At 50.8% G+C, this 21578-nt stretch overlaps 2 protein-coding genes and 1 non-coding gene across 7 annotated transcripts in view; 2 read left to right on the top strand and 1 right to left on the bottom strand.

The window, feature by feature from the left end:
• Positions 1 to 17197, bottom strand: part of LRSAM1 (leucine rich repeat and sterile alpha motif containing 1) — a 38317-nt gene extending 21120 nt beyond the window's left edge. Inside the window, exons 1-11 of one of the 5 annotated variants that reach the window (XM_047699908.1) lie at positions 17062 to 17196; positions 16510 to 16666; positions 14420 to 14526; positions 13951 to 14007; positions 13393 to 13437; positions 12068 to 12145; positions 10896 to 10964; positions 9141 to 9225; positions 8713 to 8834; positions 5346 to 5436; positions 1206 to 1336 (exon numbers count right to left, since the gene is read on the bottom strand). In XM_047699908.1, the coding sequence (XP_047555864.1) occupies positions 1206 to 1336; positions 5346 to 5436; positions 8713 to 8834; positions 9141 to 9225; positions 10896 to 10964; positions 12068 to 12145; positions 13393 to 13437; positions 13951 to 14007; positions 14420 to 14491 (750 nt within the window). In that variant the 5' untranslated portion in view covers positions 14492 to 14526; positions 16510 to 16666; positions 17062 to 17196. Of the gene's footprint in view, positions 1 to 1205; positions 1337 to 1484; positions 1603 to 5345; positions 5437 to 8712; positions 8835 to 9140; positions 9226 to 10533; positions 10613 to 10895; positions 10965 to 12067; positions 12146 to 13392; positions 13438 to 13950; positions 14008 to 14419; positions 14527 to 16509; positions 16667 to 17061 lie in introns of those variants that run through there. The other 4 variants (XM_047699909.1, XM_047699912.1, XM_047699910.1 and 1 more) reach the window with 4 other exon arrangements.
• Positions 17198 to 17204: 7 nt separating this feature from the next.
• On the top strand, positions 17205 to 20717 carry RPL12 (ribosomal protein L12). The gene is made up of 7 exons (XM_047699919.1): positions 17205 to 17338; positions 17908 to 17981; positions 18885 to 18983; positions 19353 to 19434; positions 19985 to 20071; positions 20416 to 20528; positions 20669 to 20717. Exons 1-7 carry the CDS (start codon positions 17302 to 17304, stop codon positions 20672 to 20674), a joined length of 498 nt encoding a protein of 165 aa, XP_047555875.1. The 5' UTR covers positions 17205 to 17301; the 3' UTR covers positions 20675 to 20717.
• LOC125084180 (small nucleolar RNA SNORA65) lies at positions 19773 to 19901 on the top strand. The gene has a single exon (XR_007122529.1). It is a non-coding gene; the product is annotated as a small nucleolar RNA SNORA65 (small nucleolar RNA).
• Positions 20718 to 21578: the final 861 nt, after the last annotated feature.

The following is a 21578-nucleotide window of genomic DNA, read 5'->3' as shown; positions in this document are numbered from 1 at the left end:
TATGGACATTGGGGAGGGTATGTGCTATGGTGAGTGCTGTGAAGTGTGTAAACCTGGCGATTCACAGACCTGTACTCCTGGGGCTAATAATACATCATATGTTAATAAAAAAATAAAAAATTAAAAAAAAATAAGTATAATAACAAGATAAAAAACATAATTAAGTTAAAAAAAAGAAATGTTTGCTGCAAATATTTCCTCAGAGTATAAATTGCCACGATTTCCCTGGATAGAGATCTTCTTCCTCTCTAGTTCTCACTGAGCTGCCAGAAGAAAGATAAAACTCCAAAGGCATGCATGGTGGTATGTCCAACAGGGAAGGGGGGGCACCAGGGAACCAGAGTTAATAAAAAGTCCTTGGAAGATAAGAAGCCAAACTTGGCAGTTGGTCCCCCTTACTGCCGCCACCCCCCACCCCCCCATCAGAGGCCTGTGGGCCCTCTGTGGGAGTGCAGGTGGGGACAGAGGTGGCTTCTCATTGGCTCCTGTGTCAGGGGCTCCTGGCTGACGTGGCAAACTCTGACCAAGATTCCTCCTTGGTGCCCGTCCTAGGCTAGCTCACCCCTGGGACCAGGGAGGGCTGGCCCCTCACTGTGCTGACACGTGTGCCTCCCTGACTTCTCCACAGAGCGGAGAGCATGACAGGCGTTCTGTACAGCAACGGGCACCGAGGCAGGAAGTACTTGCTGAGAGGCAACAATGAACAACACAGACATGATCCCCACACTCACAAAGCTTTATCCAGCAGGAGAGACAGACATAAGTCATCTCCCGTGTAATTCTTCATTTATGGCCGTGATAAGTGTTCCCAAGGAAACGTGGGGGCACCCGGAGAACATATAGCAGGGGACCTGACCCAGGTTGATGTGACAGGGAGAATTCTCAGAGGACGTGGGATTTGGACACAACTGAAGGAGAAGGTGGAGTTAGCGAGAGGTGAGCCAGGAGAACTCCAGATTGGGAAGGGGGAGAGGGAAACTACAAGTTCAAAGGTCCTGAAGGGTTGGAGCAGAGAGGAGCCTGGTGCACCTGCGGTTTGGGGAGATGGCGCAGGCTTGGAGAGCATCTCAGCACACTGGTCTGGACGGAGGTGAATTCTAGTTTGGTGGAGGAATTCAGGGCCTACAGCTCTGAACACCCCTCCCAATGATCAGGGTTCCCTGCACACACACCCCCACTCCTGTCAGGAGCCAGGTACGCCTTACCTGCCACTCCACCTCCTCCCTGCAGAGTCTGTTCGAGAGCCCGTCTGGACTGTCCCGGGGGGTGTCGCCTCCATCCTGCTCCAGGACTGGCAGCAGGTACTGAGAAGGGGGGTAGTATTCCAGCCCTGACTCTGCAAGAGAGGACACAAGCTGATCAGGAGGGAGGGGACAGAACCGTTAGCTCCTGCAGCCTCTGACTTCCTCCCCAGTGTCCTGCCCCAGCTGCCTGGTCCCCTGCTCCCCTGCCCTGGACTGAGTCAAGCCCTCCGTCTTGCTCACTAGTCCTGATGCCAGGCCCCGGAACTTGGAAAGTGCTCAAGAAGTGTCAGCTGAGTGAACAGACAGGCTGGCCAGCCGCCTCTTTATCATCGACGTGAGAATGAGGTGATGAGAAAAGCCTGGGGGAGATTAGTGGAGAAGCCTGATCCATCATCTCCTTGCCCAAACCTTGGGCAAGATGCTTGCCTTCTCTGGCCCTGGATACTCTTCTCCTGTATAACTTGACAGGGTTTGTACTCTTTACTCATTTTTGAGTGGGTTGCTTGCCTTATTGTTGCTGGGTTATAGGTACTTTTTATATATTGTAGCTAATAATCTCGGGTCCATAATATATAACTATCTTCTAAACGGTAACATTTTTAACTTTAGTGATGGAATCCTTTTAGGTAAAGAACTTTAGACTTTAATATGGTCAAAGTTGTTTTTTTTTTTTTAAGATTTTATTTATTTATTTGACAGACAGAGACCACAAGTAGGCAGAGAGGCAGGCAGAGAGAGAGGAGGAAGCAGGCTCCCCGCTGAGCAGAGAGCCCGATGCGGGACTCGATCCCAGGACCCTGGGATCATGACCTGAGCCGAAGGCAGAGGCTTTAACCCACTGAGCCACCCAGGTGCCCCTCTCTTGTGGGTTTAAAAAAAATATTTTTAAGGGTGCCTGGGTGGCTCAGTGGGTTAAGCCTCTGCTTTCGGCTCAGGTCATGATCTCAGGGTCCTGGGATCGAGCCCTGCATCAGGCTCTCTGCTCAGCAAGGAGCCTGCTCCCCCCCAACCCTCTCTCTGCCTGCCTCTCTGCCTACCTGTGATCTTTCTCTCTGTCAAATAAATAAAAAAAAATCTTTAAAAAAATATATATATTTTTAAAAAACATTTAAGCAGGGGAGCCTGGCTGGCTCAGTGGGTTAAGCCTCTGCCTTTGGCTCGGGTCATGATCCCGGGGTCCTGGGATCGAGCCCCACATCGGGCTCCCTGCTCAGCGGGGAGCCTGCTTCTCTTCCTCTCTCTGCCTGCCTCTCTGCCTACTTGTGATCTCTGTCAAATAAATAAATAAAATCTTTAAAAAAAAAAAAACATTTAAGGGGTGCCTGGGTGGCTCAGTGGGTTAAAGCCTCTGCCTTAGGCTCAGGTCATGATCCCGGGGTCCTGGGATCGAGCCCCACATCGGGCTCTCTGCTCAGCAGGGAGCCTGCTTCCTCCTCTCTCTCTGCCTGCCTCTCTGCCTACTTGTGACCTCTGTTTGTCAAATAAATAAATAAAATCTTTAAAAAAAAATAAAATAAAAAACATTTTAAAAATGTTTTAAAACCCCAAAACTTTACATAAGTATGTTTACCTACTATACCGTGTAAATAAATTGAAGAATTATTTCTTAAGTTGCATAGTAGGTATACACACGTTCACTGCTTTATTCTTTGTTTTCTGTATACCTAGAAATTGCATAGCTGAAAACTTTTTAAGGAAGATAAAGGGTTTGGGTGGGGGGATGGGTGGGAAAGGTGAAGGGGATTTAGAAGCTCCGTTACAGTCATGAGGATGGAGTCACGTACAGAATTAAGTCCTCATGGGCGCCTGGGTGGCTCAGTGGGTTAAAGCCTCTGCCTTCGGCTCAGGTCTTGATCCCAGGTCCTGGGACTGAGCCCTGCATCGGGCTCTCTGCTCCACGGGGAGCCTGCTTCCTCCTCTCTCTCTCTGCCTACTTGTGATCTCTGTCAAATAAATAAATAAATAAATAAAAGAATTAAGTGATCATATCGTACACCTGAAGCTAACACCATGTTAATTACACTTGGAAGAATTTGCGTTTGACCATTGGCCAGGGTGCACATTAGAATCACCTGCTGCTTGAAGACCGCTTTGGTAGGTGTGTGGCCCAAGTATCTGTCATGGGATGTGTAACTTTTTTTTACACTGAAGTATCACCTTCATACAGAAAAGAGCAAAAAGTCTTCATGGATAGCGAGATGAAAGCTTAAGAGGGAAATCACCCTTATAAACAGGACTAGGTTTGGGGTGAGTGCTCGTGTGCTGATAAAAGCGTCTGGCTTCTCTCACGGCCCATCGTGTCTGTGAGGTTCACGGTGGTGGTGGCAGTTAACACTGCTTTTGTTCTTTTTTTAAAATTTATTTGACAGAGAGAGAGAGAGAGAGACAGTGAGAGAGGAACACAAGCAGGGGTAGTGGGAGAGGGAAAGCTGGGTTCTTGCTGGGCAGGGAGCCTGACTTGGGGCTCGATCCCAGGACCCTGGGACCATGACCCGAGCGGAAGGCAGAGGCTTTAACCCACTGAGCCACCCAGGCGCCCCTTAAATTTTTTTTTTTTAAGATTTTATTTATTTATTTGACAGAGATCACAAGTAGGCAGGGCCTACTATCAGCTGAGCCACCCAGGCACCCCCAGACTGCTTTTGCTGTGTTTGAAGGCTGTGTCGTATTCGCGTGCGAGTCTGAAACAGCGTGTTTATGCGTCCCACCACCAATGGGCACTTGGGGCGTGTCAGGTTTGGGCTGTTAGGAACTATGCTGCCGTCAGTATTTCTGTACTTGGCTTTCTGGCATATACTCAGACGCACTTTCCCTGGACACACACGTAGGTGCAGAGTTGATGGGCCACAGGGTATCTGAATGTTCAGCTTGAGATGGTAACAACAATTTTTGGAAGCAGTCTCCGACTCCCACACCCCCACCCATGGTGGATGGGAGCCACTGTTCCACACATTTGCTAGTTCTTGTACTGACATTAATTGAGCCATTTTAGGGGGCGTGGTAGGACGTGGTAGTGTCTCTGTGTAGTTTTAATGTGTTTTTTCCTATTTACCAAAAAGATGTTGAGCATTCTTTTCAGACACTCTAGGCCATCTGGAGAGTCTCTGTAAAATTCCTATTCAAGACTTCTGACAACGCCTTTTGCTTATACATCTTTTTATCTGCTAGAAACAGGTGCTTTGCTGGACATGCATGCATTGCAAATATCCTTTCCGACTTCATGGCTTGCCCTCTCTTTTCCCAAATGGTGTCTTTTTAATGTTAGGGAAATGTAATTTATTAACTTTTTATGGCTGGTGTTGCCTGTCTCCTATTGAAAGAAGAAATCAAGACTTTTTCCCCACGTGGATATTCAACTGATCTGAAATCATGTATTGAAAAGACTTCGCTTTCCTTTCTTGTTGCTTTGCAATTGCACTTCTGTCACCCACAGATCACCTGGATGAGTCTTGGCCCCTAATTAAGACAATCCGCCAGAAAGGAGATGGCCAGGTACTCTGCCTTCCCCTCTGGGCACCTGGACCAATGGTGGCCCTGGGTTTTAGCTGCAATGTCACTCCTCCAAGTCCAGTCCCCTGTGGCCTCAGTCCTGGATGACGCCAATGACCTCCTAACTGGTCCCTGGCCTCCACGCTTGCTTTCTCCAGGCCCTTTTCCCCGCAGGTGGAGTGAGCCCTCTCCTGTGTGACACCAGGCCCCGATGGCCTCTCCAGCCTCCCACCTACCTCTCCTCCCTTTGTGTGGGTGCCCAGCCCCCCGGCCTCCTTGGCCGCATGCTTCCCACCACTCTACCCTTCTAGGCCCTTCAACACACCTCTGCTACCACCAGCCACAGCCTCCTCTCCTTCCTAAGTCCCAAATGCCCTCAGGTTTCAACAAAGACACTTTCTTGGACCTTCCCTGACGCCCCAACCTAACCAGTAACTTGATTTCCTGTGACCATCTGCTTTGCCTGTGTCTCTTCCCAGATCTGGAGAGTGTCGAGCAGGCGGGGACTGTGGCCTCCTTGGTCTCTGCCATGCCCTGAGTCTGGGCTGGCACAGGGCTGCTGCTGGGACCATGCTTACTCGCTGAGCGAGGAGGCAGGGTGTCTGGCTTTACCTTTGCAGAGGAACTGCTGAATGGCCTGGGTGCCAGCACTGCACACCTCCTGGGGTGGGTAGACCATGGACGAGGCGTCGAGGCTCAGAGTCTGCAGACACAGGGGACCCTCTTTATATGTATTGTCAACACAATCCCAAAGCACCTGGTTTAGTTACGAGGCTGTGTTTACTGTCTCCTCTGTCTTGGTCCTGCCACGTTCCCAGCACTTAAATAGTGTCTGGTGTGTAGCCAGCAAATGATTCGTGTTTTTGGAGAAAAACATAAAAAAGCGGGAAAATAAGGAAATTATAGGACAACATACAGAATAAGATTCCATGTTTGTTAAAAGAAACACTCCTACTCTCTCACATTAGTATACTTACAAAAAATTTTGAAGAAATATACTTCAAACTCAAAATGGTTTCCTCCAAAGGGTAGATTCTAGAGTACTTTTTATGTGAAGTTGGAATTTTTTTTAACAATATGATTTTTTAAGTAAGAAAAAAACCCCTAATGTTTATACGGGCACATATGCACCTGCTTACGGGTTTATGAGGCCCAGGAAACAGGGACCTGGTTCAGAAAATGCCCACGAAGCCATCCACAGCCATGCTGTAAGGTTGTCTGTTGTTTTTGTTTGTCTGTTTGTTGAATCGAGCCCTCCTGCCATCTGCTCACTTCTTTCCAGAGGCCTCCTAGGAAGCTACCTAAGCCCCTTTCAGGAGCCCATATCCTCTCTGCCTGGGACAGGTAGGCCTGCTTCAGGGGAAGGCCTGAGGCACCAGGCCAGAAGTGGCCTAGGGGGAAAAGCAGCTCAGACGCCCGCCAGCCCTAGCCAGCACAGCCCTTCTCCCTGGGGAGCCTGCCCTGGAGCACAGGATCCGACTGCCTGGGTCTGGGGAGCCCGAGAGCAAAAAACCCCATCCTGGGAGGCCTTCCATAAAGAATATTCACCCACATGGGTCATACTGGTCACCAGTAGTAAAGTGTGCTGGGTGCTGGGGCCGCACCTCCCAGTTTGGTGGCCACGAGCCACACAGGGCCACGTAAGTTTACATTTTAACCGACTAAATTGAAAGTGAATTTAAAGCTCAGTCCCTCAGTGGCACTAGCCACATTTCACGTGTGCAACAGCCACACGTGGCTGGCGGCTACTGCATGGGACACACAGATTGCGGGTGACGCCATTATCAGCGGGAGCTGCAGCTGGACAGCGATGCATGCGGTCATTCGGCCCTGGTGTCACACCCCAGTTTGACCTGTCCTGGCTGTGTGCCCTTGAACAGGACAGGTGACTTCCTGGAAGCTCAGCTCTATCAGTGTTCAACAGGCATGCTATCACCCAGCGGCATGGCTGTTTGATGGGTGATGGGAGATAACACGAGAGAAAGACCTTGGCCTTAACCAAGAATGGCCATTTATGGTCTCCTCCTGAACAAAAGTGCCACCAAGAAGCTCAAAAGCTTTTTTTAAAGAGTGGATGCACATCACTCTCAGAGCTCCTGCCAGCTGACTTAACGAGGGTTTCGGACTCAGTGACGCTGTGAGCTGTGCGCTCAGGCACGGTGGCCACTGAACATGTGGGGCTTCGTTTATTTCAATATAAACAGGGATGCTTGGGTGGCTCAGTCAGTTCAGCGTCTCACTCTCGGTTTCAGCTCAGGTCATGATCTCAGGATGTGAGCTGGAGCCCTGCATGGGGGTCTGTGCTCAGTGGGGAGTCTGCTTCCCTCCCTCGCCCTTTGTCCCTCCCCCTGCTCATGTGCACATGTGCATCTCTCTCTCTAAAATAAGTAAATAAATCTTTAAAAAGACTGTACAAGTAAACACGTACTTCCTTGGTCATGCTAGTCACACTTCCAGTGCTTGAGGGCCACATGTGGCTAGTGGCTACCAACTTGGGACAGCATAGTCACTGGACATTTCCATCCCTGCAGAAAGTTCTGTTGGACAGCACTGTCTCTGCAACCTGCTCAGGGAGAGGAGCTGACCATCCTGTCCCTTGTCAGGCTGGCTGCCACAGCAGCAGGGATCAGCCCTTGGGGTCAGCCCCCTTCCTTTGCTGTCTCCATGCTCACCCACCCACTTCTGATACAGATGCTGGTGCTCAGCAGAGGATTCTGGGATGCTGGCCAGACCGTGTCATCATGGGTAGAGAAGTCCCTGTTCCAGAAGGCTGAGCTGCACAGAGGTAAAGAGCATAGGCCCTCATTCAGACTGCCTAGTTTTCAACCCCACTCCGCTGTCATTAGCTGTGCGGCTCCTGGGCAAGCTCCTTAAACTGTCCATGGCTCAGCCTCTTCACCTGCAAACAGGCCCAGCAGTGTCTGGTCTGCAGGGTTTTCCTGAGGATTCAGGGAACTGATGCAGGTTAAGCACCTAGCCTTGTAGGGACCAGATAAGGATGGGCCATCTCATCCTCAACTGTTAAGTGCCCCCGCCTTCCCTGAGCAAGCAGCCTGTATCCGTGTGTGTTAAGGTCTGGACTGCAGACCCCCCAAAAACACATACATGAAGTTCTAATCCCCTGCACCTCAGATGCCACTGTATTTGGATATAAGGTCTTTAGAGAAGTAAACAAGTTCAAAATGAAATCACCAGGCTGGGCCCTAATCCAGCATGACTGGTGTTCTTATAAGAAGAGGAATTTGGACACAGGCCCATACAGAGGGAAGATGATGTGAGGACACATGGAGAAGACCGCCATCTACAAGCCAAGGAGAGAGGCCTCGGAAGCAACCAACCCTTGATCTTGGACTTCCAGCCTCCAGAGCCATGAGAAAATAAATCTCTTTTTCAAGCCACTCGGCCTGTGGTATTTTGTTACAGCCACCCTAGCAAACTGATACAGTGACCCAGGAAGAGCTTGTCCCCCCTCCCTGCGCTGATGAAACTCAATTTCTACACCTCCCAGTGAGGCTGCTCTCCCGGTCACAGAGCTCTGGGCTCTTCCCAATCTGGACCCTCCAGACACAGCAAGTGCCCACCACATCAGATGCCCCATTTTTCCCTTAACACACCTTGTGCTGTCCACTCTGTGCTCTCCGTACTCTCCTCTGCACCCAAATGCCCCACTACCCGGGTCTACTACTCTAAAGCGAGTTCTTCTCTCCAGGCCCAACTCAAACACCACATCTTTCACAGACTATTGACACCACCAGAACTCAGTGTCCTGTCCTTACTCCAGGAGCGTGTATTTCTGCCACCATCATGGCAGCAAGAGCCACATAATGACAACCGCATGACATCGCTCTCTCTGTGAGCTCCCAGGAACTGAGCCTTGAGATCTCTGACAGCCCAGCACCCATGACCAGGGCAGGCAGTCAGGAACGTGTGGGGACTGTGGCCCAGAGAGAACCCCAGGCAGGAACGGCTCCGCACTTACTTCCAGGGTTCGAACGTGCGCCAGCAGCTGCGGCAACTTCTGAATGTCGTTCTCACTGATGTCAAGAGTACGTAAGCTTCGAAGTTCCCCCACGGTGTCTGGAAGCTCCTTCAGCTTGTTATCTGGAGAGATCCCAATGGCACAGCTCAACCCCCAAAGCCTCTCCACCAAATTCCTGCCCGACGCTGCCAGACTCGGGGCACATGGGTGCCTCCCTCTGACCCCGGGATGTGCACAGGTCCCGAGACCTGAGGTTCCAGGAGGAAAAGCACAGGGGTCCAGTTTTGGTGACCTGGGTTCAAGTTCTTACTCTACCACTTATTAGCTGGGTGCCCTCATGCTCGATGGTTCCTAGGAGGGCTCTGTGGATGCTGGCCGAGACAGCCAGCGCCAACTCAAAGTCACAGACAGTGCGTTCCGGCCCCTACCTTTCACATTGAGGGTCTGGAGCTGGATCAGGTTCCCAATGGAACGTGGGAGATACGTCAGTTGATTCCTTTCCACGTTCAAGACCTAAGACAGAGGGAAAAAATGACAGGAGAACCCAGACGCAGAGAACAACGTCTACCCCTGCTTCAGGCCAGGCAGCATCTGGGCACCACACACATCTTTAACTCCCCTTGACAGCCCTGTGAGGAGGGCACCGGTTTTTATAATCCCAGGTGGGAGATGGGAACACAGGCTCAGAGTGAAGTCACGTGCCCAAGAGAGCAGAGCCAGACCTTGAACTGGTTCTTGGGGAGGACCCATCGTTATGCAGACCACAGAATGCTCCATGATGGCCCCACAGTCCAGCAAGGAGGCAGCAGGGGACAAGCAGGTTCAGGGACGAGGGGGAGGCAGCATGCGACAGGGCTCTAGGAATCCCAGTTTTGGGGGGAAGGAAGCTGAGCTGCATAAAGGCAGTGGGATCTGCCCAAGGTCTCAAGGCTGGCAGCTGGCGGTACCCAGACGGGAAGGCAGGCTCAGCGGATTCCGCAGGCTGCGCTCCCTCCCAGATGCTGCACTGTGAGGGAAGCAAGGCCAAGAGGCCAGCACGCTAAGTACTCATTAAACATTGACGCAATGGAAAGCTAAGCGGTCATTAAAAATTATGCGGCAGATGAATATTTAATGAACCAAAAGATGGTTAGGAGTTATTGTCAGGTATCCAAAAGTTACAAAATGATCAATGCAACAATTCTATAAAAATATACATGTCCCCAAAGATCCTACACCTGGGCATTCACTGTGGCTTCCTAAGGGGTGACAATTCCTACTGTTCTGCCCCATGTTGTGTGTGCCCTGGGGCTAGCGAAAGGCATCCCTCTGGACCTCAATTTTCTCATCTGTAAAATGCAATGATGTCACCCACATAGTAGGGTTGCCTGTTCCCCTCATTTCTTGGTCTCCTCCACGTTGGAGGCAGGGTGCAAGGTGGGGGTGCTGCCCTCCAAGGACTACATCTCAGTCAAATCAGTAAAACCTTCCCAAGGAACTACGCACTGCCATCAGTGCTCCCGCAGCAACCAGCCAGACCTGAGACAGGGGCCCAGAAGGTGGATGTACTTTGACAAGGAGGTCGGGAGGATTCCAAGGGACATTGGGGCTGAGAGAGGATGAGCGGCTCGGGCGGAGGTGGGGTCTGCATGGAGAGGCCCGCCACAGTGCGGCAGGAAGGCGAGAAGGAGTTTGGGAACTGACCGCCGGGAGAGGAGGCTGGGAAGCAGGCCAGCCCCTCATCCGGGGTCTGAGGGGCACAGTGACGAGAAGGTATTTTAATCTAAGTGTGAAGGAAAGCCGCTTCTTCCTCTGTGAAATGGGGCTAATGCTGGCACCTGCCTGACAGGGAGGCTGCAGGAAACCGACAGATAATAGGAGGGAAAAGCTTAGCTCTGCGCGGGCATGCGGGGGGCCACGACTGATCAGAAGTGGGAGGATGAGTCACAGTGCTGAATTCATCATTTCCTGCTTCCTCCCTTGTAGAAGCTCACGATGAAATCCCAAAAGCACATGCCAAAAATATGGTACCAAGACTCCCACAGCTCAGACTGCCATGGCTAGGGCGTCACGGAGCTTCCTGACGGGAAAGGGGCAGAGGGAGCTGGCACCAAGGGCGGTCCTGGCCAGAGCCCAGCCGGCACTCTCCAGGGCACTTTCTCACTTGCAGTCAGAGGCAGGTGTCCTGTGTCCTGCGGCCGTACCTGGAGGGCGGTCAGCTGCCCGATGTCGTCAGGAAGCGCTGACAGCTGATTATCATGAAGATCCAGAACCTGCAGGAAGAAGGCAAGCGTAGGGGTCACAACAGTCACCAAGGGAGAAAGCCCACACAGCTCAGACTCTGGGGCCTCTTCCTGTCTCCGGTGTTGAAGCAACAGCAGCCCCTCCTCTCCAAGGACGAGATCTTTCCATCTCAGCTCCTTTTTGAAAATGGGATACCGTTGCTTTCTTTTCTTTATCAATATTTATTTTTAGCTGTTGAGCGGAAACAGTATGCTATGAAACAGTATGCATAAATATTCATGTTAAACAGGAAAACCCTCACAGTGTAAGTACATACTTACGTGAAAAAAGACTATCAAATATGCAATAATATACTGATGGTGGTTCTCTGGAGTGTGAGATGACAGGCATTTTTCTTCCTTTGCTTAACTGTATTTGCCAATTTTTTTAAACAACACAAATGAGCAAAAAGACACATCATGTATGCAACTACATAAATATGTTTCATGTACACACAAGTAAAATAGAAATATACACAAATATAAAATATGTATTTAAGATGTATAAGATATTGTTTTACTATAAAAATAATGAGTGTTGGACTAGAATAATAAAGACAAGTAAAAACCACCCTAACTCCTACAAACCAGACTTAACTCAAAAAACACTGTGATGCCTGATGCTACCATCCTTTGCCTTTCATTGTGTGTACCCATTGTCACAGCTCATGCTCATGTGGAATAATCCTGAGGTCATAGGCCACATGTACTGTGAATATGTCCCAGTCCCTGTCCTGGAGAGGCTAACAGGAGGAAGTCAGCCCAGAACACAGGGCTTTCACACACTGACCGAGTGATGCCTGGCATCCCTCCGGGGCCTCCTTGTTTGGGCCCATCGGTCTCCATGCTCTCTGTGAGCTCACCTGCTCTGAGTTTATGCTTTGCCTTTCTACCTGTGGGGCAAGTTCCCATGCTCGGGCTGGTTATCTTTGTGACCCCACCCCACGCACCGCACTCAGGTGCCCCATCAACTGTGCTAATCCCGGTCTGACTATGAAGTTAGGCCCGCCGGCATAAGCTTTAACAAAGGCAGCTTAGCTGTCACATGCTACACCAGGCAGAGTCCCTGACCGCCGAGAGAAGGGCCCCAGTACCTTGATGGTTATGAGACTCAGGAGGCTGCAGGATTTAGGGAGCAGGGAAGTGAGGTGATTCGTGTGGACAATCAACACCTGTGTGGGGAAGATTTGGGGCGCGTTAGCAGGAAGAGGAGTAGCCAGCAGGCCGCCAGCTCACTGCAGGGTACACCGCAGACCCCGCCTGCCCGCTGCCCTCTGCTCGCCCAGACACTGCCATGGGGGATGTGGCTCAGAATCGCAGAATCACCAAATGTGAAATCACATAACCTGAAAGCCTGTAATCTCAAGGGTGAAAGGGATCTTGGAGGCCTGATGCTACCTTCCATCCTGAGAAGGTCCCTGTGCAGCTGTCCTGATCTTAACCTCCCTCAGGGTCAGCACCTTCACATGGGGAACAGAGAATAATAAAGTACTTGCCTCCAAGGGCTGCCGTACGATTAACCAACAGACTGAGCCCAGGGCTGGCCTGGGGCCAAAGGCTCCATCCTACCATCTGTTGCTATTTTTATAGCACTGACCCCTGCATACAGACTTCCAGTGTCAAGGAGCTCACCAGGCTGTCAGTATGGAACACTTTTTACCTCCCTTCCTTACAGAATTCAGTTAGAATGCTCTGACTGTCTCCATGCAATGCTTCAATGTCTTTCTGAAAAATCATTCATTCCATTCTTGATCTCCGCTGGGTGACCAGGATGACGTAAGTACAGCTTTCATTATTATGAACAGCGAGGTCACCCCATGTTTACTGCGGCAGGCCTTGTACCTGGCGCATTCCCGTCTCCATCTACCTACCTCCTGCCTGTCACTCTATTAATTCTCATGACAGCTCTGTCAGAGTAGGACTAACACTAGGAATGTCTTCATCGCACAGATGAAGAAACGGATCTAAGAGTTGGCGGAAGTTGCCCAACTCATGAGGGGCAAAGCCAGGATGTGACCCGGGACCATTTGACATCAGACTCAACTCTTCCAACTAGGCAAACACTGGCTTCAAGCTGAAAGGGTGAGAATCAGGGAGAAGGGAGATGTCTATGCCAGGAAGACAGTGCCTCAAAGTCCCACCTGATTTCCAAAAGCAAACATGCAATAAACAAGCCTATGAAAATGAAGATCCACCTTACCTTCCTTTTTTTTTTTTTTTTAAAGATTTTATTTATTTATTTGACAGACAGAGATCACAAGTAGGCAGAGAGGCAGGCAGAGAGAGAGAGAGGAGAAAGCAGGCTCCCCGCAGAGCAGAGAGCCCAATGTGGGGCTCGATCCCAGGACCCCGGGATCATGACCTGAGCCGAAGGCAGAGGCTTTAACCCACTGAGCCACCCAGGCGCCCCCCACCTTACCTTCTTCTGCAGAACTTTGCACGTTGCAAAAGCCCCATATGGAATCTAAGGGAAGAAAAAGAAGAGTCAGCGCCTCCCTTCCTGCCGGTGGCACACAAGTGACGGGGCAGGAGGTGATCAAGTGCAAAATTCTCACGTGCAGAGCAGCGCTGAGCCGGGAGTGTGGTACAGGGGAGGCTGGGGAGGAATGCTGCTGGGAGGTGGTCAGCCCTCCCCTGCAATCAGCTGGCAGGAGACTGCCCTGCCCGGCCCCAGCCCACACACCAGCCCCATCATGAGCTCTACCAGGGCAAAAGAAAAAGGCCAGAGAAACCCTGGTTCTTCCAGTTCCCTAGAACTCTGTGGGTGCATTTTCTAGACTCCCAATTCTCATAGACTATGTTGAGGCCACCAACCATCTCAATTCTTTTGAATAAGAACAAAATCCAAGAACACTTTACTCGACTAATGCTTCCAGTGTTTTAAAAGCCCCAGTCCACATCTGTCTTTCTTAGGGACATGTGATCCAAGAAAAAAGGACCAATCAAATTCACAGCCAGAACACCAGCCCTGATTTACCTCTGAGAGCTCACACTTAGAGATGTCAAGAATGTCATCGGCCCCAGCTTCTTTTGCCTGCGAACAAAAAGAATAATAATAAAAAACAAAACGCCCTTGAAGAGCGGACAAACCAGCCAAAGAAACACAGGATCAAGGAGCTGTAAGAGACCAGCCACTGTCTGGTTCTACTAGTCCCTTCTGCAGGTGCACCAATGACCCCTGCCTCAGTGGGGCTTGAGGTCCAGCATGGAACAGCAAATGAACAAGTCACGACAACTGTCATCAGTTCCCTCAGGAGGGAAGTGCAAGGCACTCCTGAGTACCAGACAGGAGGCCTCACCGGTCTGCTTTGAGTCAGAGATCTCCTCTGGGGGTCAGGGAGACAGATGGGAGGGAGGGAGCACGCGGCTGGTTTGGGGACAGTGTGGAGCCCAGTTCATGAGGGCAGGGGTGGAGATGGACTCAGAGGAAGCCCAGTTTCCCTCACCAGACACATCTGATACTCTAGGCGTTTCCGAGCCTCTTCACTGGGTTTCCGCTTCCGGAAGAAGAGCGGCATTCTTTCTTTCTTGCCTTGGAGTAATCTTCGGGACTCTAGAGCATAGGAGAGAAATCAGGGCCTGGGGAATCTGTCACACCCGGGGCAGGCAGCACGCTAACACAGAACACGGAGCCGATCTGCTGGACCGTGTCATCCCTGATGGCAGCATCTGCATCCATCTCAACCATCCATCTGGGCCGCGAGCCCCGCACAGCAGATCTTTCTAAGGATGTCCTTTGAGAATGCATCAACAGACAGGACTGATCAATCACTTCTAGTTCCCAAAACACTGTCAGAGTGGCATCAACAAGCCAAACGTGGCATCAGCTACATCGTAAGCAAAGAGATCTCTTAGTTGAATCAAAACTCCAAGGCAATCCTCAGACAGCTTACCACCTTCACAGCTACCGTTGCGTCTGATTCTCACCACAGCCCAGTTAAAAGCGATACTGAAATGGACACATGAGCTCAGTGATCTGGTTAGATGGCCTGGATTGTCGCAAAAACCGTCTGGAGCTCTGTTCTTTCGAATGCTGACACTGTGGGGTTTGCCCAACTCCTTCATGCTTGGATAACTTAGCACTTGCTAATTACAGTGTCCTGAACTCAGAAGCCAGGTGCTTACTGCCTACCCAGCACCTGCAACTCGCAGCGCAGATGAGGGTCATCAAGGGGCCCAGGAAGCAATCATCCCGGGACGCTTGCAGTTAACAGCCCAGGCTTTGGAATGAAATGTAACCGGGTTTATGGAGGTTCCTCAAGAAATTAAAAATAGAAATACCCTACGACCCAGCAACTGCACTACTAAGTATTTACCCGAAAGATACAAAGGTAGTAATCAGAAGGGGCACCTGCATCCCAATGTTTACAGCAGCGTTATCAATAATAGCCAAATTATGGGAAAAGCCCAACTGTCCACCGATCGATGAATGGATAAAGAAAATATTCTGTATACACACACACACACACACACACACACACACACGAATATTACTCAGCCATCAAAAAGAACGAAATATTCCCGTTTGCAACGATACAGCTAGAGTATATAAAGCTAAATGAAATAAGTCAGAAAGAGACTAATACTATATGACTTCACTCATATGTGGAAATTAAGAAACAAAACAGATGAACATATTGGAAGGCAAAAAGAGAAAGAAGTAGACAAACCATAAGAGACTCTTAATGATAAAGAACAAACAGGGTTGATGAAGGTGGGTGGGGAAGGGGTTAAATGGGTGATGGGTATTAAGCCCTTGCTATGGTGAGCACTGGGGTTATATGTAATTAACGAATCCCTAAATTCTATTCCTGAAACCGGTATTACATTATAAGTTAACTAACTAGAATTTAAATTTAAAAATTGAAAGAAAAAAATGTAACTAACCATGTCCACCAACCATGTCACCTCTGTTCAATCTCTCTGAGCCTCAGTTTTCTCATCTGTATAATAATCTTACCAATACCTGGTTCTGGGAGGATCCAGTAATTTCATATATGTAAAACTCATAGCACATCACCTGGCACATAATCATTGCTCAGTCAACTATCAGTCACACAGCACTATACATCTAACAAATGACTTATTCAGGGCCCACTACAGCTAGGGAGAAGATGCAGTTGAAGAAGATACAAACTCAGTCCTCAGGGGGAGGGATAGAGATCACAGGTCTCCGCCCACAGGAGCGTGGGCAGTCTGGGGAGCCTGCCAAACTGCAAGCTGGCTCAGGCACCTCTTGTCACCCCACCTGCCAGCAGGGATGGGGACTAGTCTAAGAACAGCCCTCCCCCATCCATCCCTGGTGACAACTTCCTACCCTTCTGCTTCTCAAGGACTACCCCCGCATTCCCTCCCCAAAGTCCAGCCCTCCCACCACGTTCCCCACAGTGACCATCCCTTCTCCATCCCTCCCATAAGATCAGCTCCTCCCAACCTGCTCTCTGAGGTCCACCCTTCATCCATTCCTTCCACTGACTCCAGCCCAATGGGAAGAACCACACCCATTCTTCCCAGGCTGGAGTGGGGAGAGCCCCACCTGGCTTTGTGGGTGGACAGGTCCCCAATGCTCCTTCCCTCGTGTGGACCGGAAAGCAGGCAGATCACTCGGAGGGCTTGGTCATGAACACCGGCTCGCAGACCACCGGACATGAGCCCGGGCGGAGCCGGAGTCTGGTTTCCTCCAAACGCAAGAGCTGGGGACCGAAACTCAGAATCTCAGAAAGTCATGCAGACAGGGATGACGAAGTCTGAGACTCTGAGAACAGTATAATTTGGAAATAGGAGTTAGATCAAATTTAGATCCGAATAAAATTGTTTCCATAACAAAAATGCACATATCACGAGGGAGCTAAAAGGGGACGCGGGGGGACCCATGGCCCTAGGGTCTCGGAATGGGGGTGCGGACCCCTTAGGGGAGGGGCGGGGCTTTCCGTTTAGGCTACAGGGACCAAAGGGTGACCCTCATGATAAGAGAGAACAGAGAACAGCGGGGCCCTGGAGCAGCCCTCTCTTGCCTGCCCCACCCCCAGGCGAACCTCCCCGAATCCCCCCAACTCCCAACCCTTCCCAACCCCTAGTTACAACTCACCGGGAGAGGGGTTCTCCAGCCGTCTGCCTCAGGAACCTGCCCACAAGCAACATGGCGGCAAGGGCGTCGCTGGGAGGCTGGGCGGAGCCAACAGGTCTCGCGAGAGTCGTGCTTTTCAGCCTATATCCGGCGCCGTCAGAAAGTCTTCCGGCCTTTTGGTTTTCGGCTTGGAGGAGGCAAAGGTGCAACTGTCTTCGGTCGTCCCGAATCCGGGTTCATCCGACACCAGCCACCTCCGCCATGCCGCCCAAGTTCGACCCCAACGAGATCAAAGTCGGTGCGTGCTTTAGATGTGGCTGGGGCTGCAAGATGGAGCATCCCTTCTCCCCGCAGCCCGTCGGGCCTCGGGCCCAGCCGCCGTAGCCTTTCCCACGCCGGGCTTTTAAGTTGCTGCCCGCTAGAGGCCCTTCCAGGGCTGCGATCAGGGCGCTGTGAGGTCCTGGCCGAGTCTCTTGACTCGTTCTGGGTCTCAGCTTCCCCACGTGTAAATGGGGAGGGAGGACCGGACGACCTGTGGTGGCTTTGCAGCACGCACGCCATAGGGTAAGGTTTGTGCCCGGGCGCTCCTCCCCGCCCCTGGGTTGGCCGGCGGCCGAACTGCCTTCCGCCGGCCCGGTGCGGATCTCAACGAAGGCTGCGGTCCCACGTGGCGCTTGGAGCGATCCACGCCAGGGAGGACGCGACTCGCCCGCTGCGGGTTGGGTGGCCCTTCCGCTCCCTGCTGAGGCTCTCGGTGCTGTTTCGAAAACTGACAAGCCGTGAGGCCAGCCCCAGAAAGATTCTCGGAGAGAAGGCTGTGGCGCGGGCGCTCATCTTGCAGCGACACTGATGTTTTCTTTCTCCCAGTGTACCTGAGGTGCACCGGTGGCGAAGTTGGCGCCACGTCTGCCCTGGCCCCGAAGATCGGCCCGCTGGGACTGGTAAGTCATCCTCGTGGAGGACGGTTGCTTAGGTTCCACACTGCGGAATTGGCAGTCCTTTCTTCACCTCCTCTGAAGTGGAAGTGCCCCGGTAGCAAGCTCATACACGAGATTGGAAAGTGCTGCTTTGAAGCTGTAACTTCCACTCTCCAGGGTCAAGATCCTGACTGCGGCCTTGAGCATACCTGAGGCGTGAGCCAGAGGTCTTGCCTGACGGTTTAGAAGGTAGCTCAGCGCCACTTGGCAGCCTGCTTAGCTAAATGTGTTCTAGTCAGGGCAGTGGGCCTATCACTGATGCGGTTAAATTTATCAGTAGAGTGTTAACTGGGGTATGAACTGAACATAGTAGTTTGTGTAACCTACTCCTTAATATAACCAGCTTCACTGATGACCCTGCTTATCCACTTCTCCAGTTCATGCTTTTACTGAGCTTGCATTTCCCTGAATATCATTAGGCTTTTATTCCTTGGACATTGGTCTCCTGAACCAAACACTACCCACGTGGTCTTGCTTAACTATGTGGTTAAGCACGTTTCCTTGGCTCTCCGTGTAGCTGGCACCAGCCGAGCATCTTTCTCGTTGAGGCTGATGCCCGGATCCCATCCTTGCAGAAACCTGGTGTCTGTAAAACTATCCAGGTGATTTGGTGGATATAACTAGCATTGGAAATTCCCGCATCATCACATGGGTCCTTATGGGAGGGTAGGTGGGTAGGTAAGGGACGTGGCCATTTTATGACATTGTCTACTACTGTGATAGCCATGCCTTGATTTGGTAGGTGCAGTTCTGTGCTTCAGACAGTGCCCTGTGCTGGCTTGGGGTGTTGGCCAAATGAGCGGGATGGGTTTTCAGACTCTACTTCGAACTTAACAGACCAGTGTGATATACCTTTTTTCCCTCTAGTCTCCAAAAAAGGTTGGTGATGACATCGCCAAGGCGACTGGTGATTGGAAGGGTCTAAGGATTACTGTGAAGCTGACCATTCAGAACAGACAGGCCCAGGTACTTGGTTTGAGGGGAAGGGCAGAGGTAGCAACCCTCTGGGATTCCTGGGGGGAAGGTTTTTGCCACCTGCCCCCAGTGGTGAGCTGAGGGCAATTTTAAATGGGGGTGGGGAGGCTTTTTTGAGAGTCTGGTCAAGAAAGCGCAAAGATGTGGGCCTGATACTAACTCTTGTCACTTATGTGACATTGGGCAAAGTGCTTTGTGTCTCTGGGGCTCGGACAGGTTTCAGGCTGTGAAAATAACTCCAGAATGCAGAGCAAACGCAGTCTGGCCCATATATTTTGAGAGCCTGGTTACATGGCTGTATTGACGGTCTTCATTGGAGCTTGGAGTGGGGCTTATTCACATGGACAATCTCTTTTGCAGATTGAAGTGGTACCTTCTGCCTCTGCCCTGATTATCAAAGCCCTCAAGGAACCACCAAGAGACAGAAAGAAGCAGAAAAACAGTTGAGTGGCTTTCTCCTTGGTAATTTGTGAGTGGCAGGATCTACCCACCGTGATAACTTAGTGGCATGTTTTCCCTTTAATGAACCTGGGTGGGGGCTCAGCGGGAGTTGATAAGCTGTTAGAGAGCCAGGCACCACCAGGAAGTGTCCCGTGGCTCCCCGGTGCCGGGCATGGGGCTGGCCCTACTCGGGGCACGCAGGAGGGAAAGAAGGTGAAGTGGTAATGGTAACCAGTAATCAGAGCACTTCTGAGCTAACCTAAACCTGTCCCCTTTTTTTCATGTCTTAAACTGTCTCCTTTGTGTAAGATTAGCAGAGACTTGATTTTGCTCCAGCTACCCGCCACTGCACCTGATCAGTTTCTGTTGGCCGGTGCGGCCCAGTGGTGAGCTGAGAGTAAACCCCAGCTTAGGAAACAGGGTTGTTCTTCATGTGGATGACTCTGTGCCGAAAGCATGGGAACAGCCTGGAAATAAAGACGAGGGAGCACGTGATGTGGTCTGCTCTGGCCTTGGGTTGTGACCAAGCTTACACTTTTTCTTCTCTGCAGTTAAGCACAGTGGTAATATCACTTTCGATGAGATCGTCAATATTGCCCGACAGATGCGGCATCGATCTTTAGCCAGAGAACTCTCTGGTAAGTGGACAACATTGTTATATGGGGCATGTGCACCAAGTGGTAGCTTTTCCCAGTTTGAAGGGACAGTCACTGTAAGACCCACAGTTGGGGTGCAGAATGGCTTGACATCAGTGAATATTTGGGGCTGGATGTGTTTAAATCTGGGTGTCAAGGGAGCCGTGGAGACTGCATTAAGGGCTTACAAAACTAAATGGACTTCGGAATGTTGGATTAGAGAAGTAGGGATGTCTGTCATTCCATAAAATACGGTTAATCCCTCAATGCCTGCTGTGATTTCCCTATGGGTATCTGAGGACTGTGAGGGACTGAAGCTCCTCTGATGCTACTTTTCTTACTTCCAGGGACCATTAAAGAGATCCTGGGGACCGCCCAGTCTGTGGGCTGCAATGTTGATGGCCGCCACCCTCATGACATCATAGATGACATCAACAGTGGTGCCGTGGAATGCCCAGCTGTAAGTGACCTCTGTTTCACTTGGGTAAAGCAGGGTGAGAGCTGGAGGAAGGCTGGAACAGTTCTAGAAATGGTCAGTAGTGGGTTTGGACTATGAGATTTTTTTATTCTATTGACGTATTTCTTTTTTCTTTCCCACAGAGTTAACTACAGAAGAGAATTATTTCAATAAAGGATCATTTGACATCTAGTGGACCTTTTGATGTGGCCTCTTCCTTGCAGGAGCTGGCTCCTTTGTGGTCAGAAGAGGGGCCAGTGGGGCAGAACCTGTGGCAGAAGTAGCAGTTTGGGTAACAAGCTTCTGGGTGACAGATGGCCGCCCTGTATGGGACTAGCTCAGAGGAGACACCTAGAAGGGAGGCCTTGGTGCTTTTCTTGTAGGCCACATACAGGCATAGAGCTCTTCATAAGAATAAAATTCTTGGCCAAAAAGACGACTTGCACGTCAGCATGAACACATGGCAAGGAATCTATGCCAGACCAGTTTAAATCCTGAGGGGGCCCACAGCCCTCCACGCAGGCAAGTGTTCACTATCCGTTCCAGTGTACAGCTGGGCTTCAGAAGCACTGAATCTGACCTTTGTCCTAAGTCCTTAAGGGTCATTTTCTAGTGGCATGTTTTTGCCTTTCCCAAGTCTCTTATTAGCCTCTCATGATTCTTTCTTTGAAGTGAGGTGAATGTGGAAGATGAACCAAGGTATCTGCATGCTGGGGTGAGCTATATCTGAGTAGCTCAGAGGAGCTTCTGGATACCAGCCTAAAGTGGGGGGGGGGGGGCGGCTTGGGGATAACCCAGGAACTTAGCTTCCTTGGCATTAGTCATATTCTTGCTTTACATAATTTTGTCAATAGACCTTTAAAGTAGGTGGGTTCTCCCCGCCCCCCGCCCTCCAAGCAGGGTTGGAGAACTGTAATGGGAAGGATTACCTGAGAACTCAGGTCAGTGAGGGGGAAGGATAAGCCTTCTAGGACCTGTGCCAAGTGACCAAAAAACCAAAGCTAGAGGCCTTGGGTGGTGAAAGCTGAATCTGAAGTCAAAGGGTCACCTAAC

Source organism: Lutra lutra, chromosome 13, assembly GCF_902655055.1.
Source record: "Lutra lutra chromosome 13, mLutLut1.2, whole genome shotgun sequence".
In the NCBI taxonomy this organism is placed as follows: domain Eukaryota; kingdom Metazoa; phylum Chordata; class Mammalia; order Carnivora; family Mustelidae; genus Lutra; species Lutra lutra.
This window is presented reverse-complemented; position numbering and strand designations above follow the sequence as displayed.

Bases quoted from the DNA above. Each gene is read 5' to 3' on its own strand.
- RPL12 (XM_047699919.1), top strand. From the start codon at position 17,302: ATGCCGCCCAAGTTCGACCCCAACGAGATCAAAGTCG. The intron at 17,982-18,884 runs GTAAGTCATCCT...TTTTCCCTCTAG, and splicing joins AGATCGGCCCGCTGGGACTG to TCTCCAAAAAAGGTTGGTGA. The intron at 19,435-19,984 runs GTTGAGTGGCTT...TCTTCTCTGCAG, and splicing joins CAGAAAGAAGCAGAAAAACA to TTAAGCACAGTGGTAATATC.